This window comes from Tupaia chinensis, unplaced genomic scaffold (genome assembly GCF_000334495.1).
Source record: "Tupaia chinensis unplaced genomic scaffold, TupChi_1.0 Scaffold000354_1, whole genome shotgun sequence".
NCBI lineage: Eukaryota > Metazoa > Chordata > Mammalia > Scandentia > Tupaiidae > Tupaia > Tupaia belangeri.
Window position 1 is genome coordinate 310,812 of NW_006159849.1, and position 579 is coordinate 311,390.

The 579-nt window shown below is 30.6% G+C and overlaps 1 protein-coding gene across 1 annotated transcript in view; it reads right to left on the reverse strand.

The window, feature by feature from the left end:
- RIC1 (RIC1 partner of RAB6A GEF complex) overlaps positions 1-579 on the reverse strand; it is a 161,385-nt gene that overhangs the window by 89,512 nt on the left and 71,294 nt on the right. The window contains exon 4 of the mRNA XM_027773410.1: positions 294-373. Within this exon, the coding sequence (XP_027629211.1) occupies positions 294-373 (80 nt within the window). The remainder of the gene's footprint in view (positions 1-293; positions 374-579) is intronic.

The following is a 579-nucleotide window of genomic DNA, read 5'->3' on the forward strand; positions in this document are numbered from 1 at the left end:
TCTTTCCCTTGTGACCTCTTAGCTCCTCTCTGATAAGGACTGGAAAATGACATATCTGGAGTATATCAATAGCAATTGTAAACATCTAAGAGAAGCTATGTATAGTCATCAAGGTAGGCAGACTCATTTCATTACAGAACTCTTTATTCAAAAATGGTATTTCAAAGCCCTGGTAATTTTTGAAACATTATTTTGGATAATGCTGACTTTATTTTAGTCACCCAGACAATCCAAATGTTTTTGATATAAAATAAGCAAATCAAATATAAAAAGAATAAAGGCAACAAACTTACTTGGGATACACTGGCTCATAAATATACTTGTCTCCTCTTGTAGATGTAATATGAAAAAACAAGATGTAGCCATTTGCTGTCTGAAAGAGAAATTTTATTATCATGAATTACAGGGTGGTTATGAGTACAATTCTGAATCTTAATAGTATATATTCTTATTTGAAAATATTTCACTTTTAAGAACACTTCTTTGAATAATAAGTCTAGTTATGCAAATAAAAATATAATTTTGTTTTAATATAACGCATCTTGAGGGACCAGCAGTTGGCATAATGGCTATGTTGCT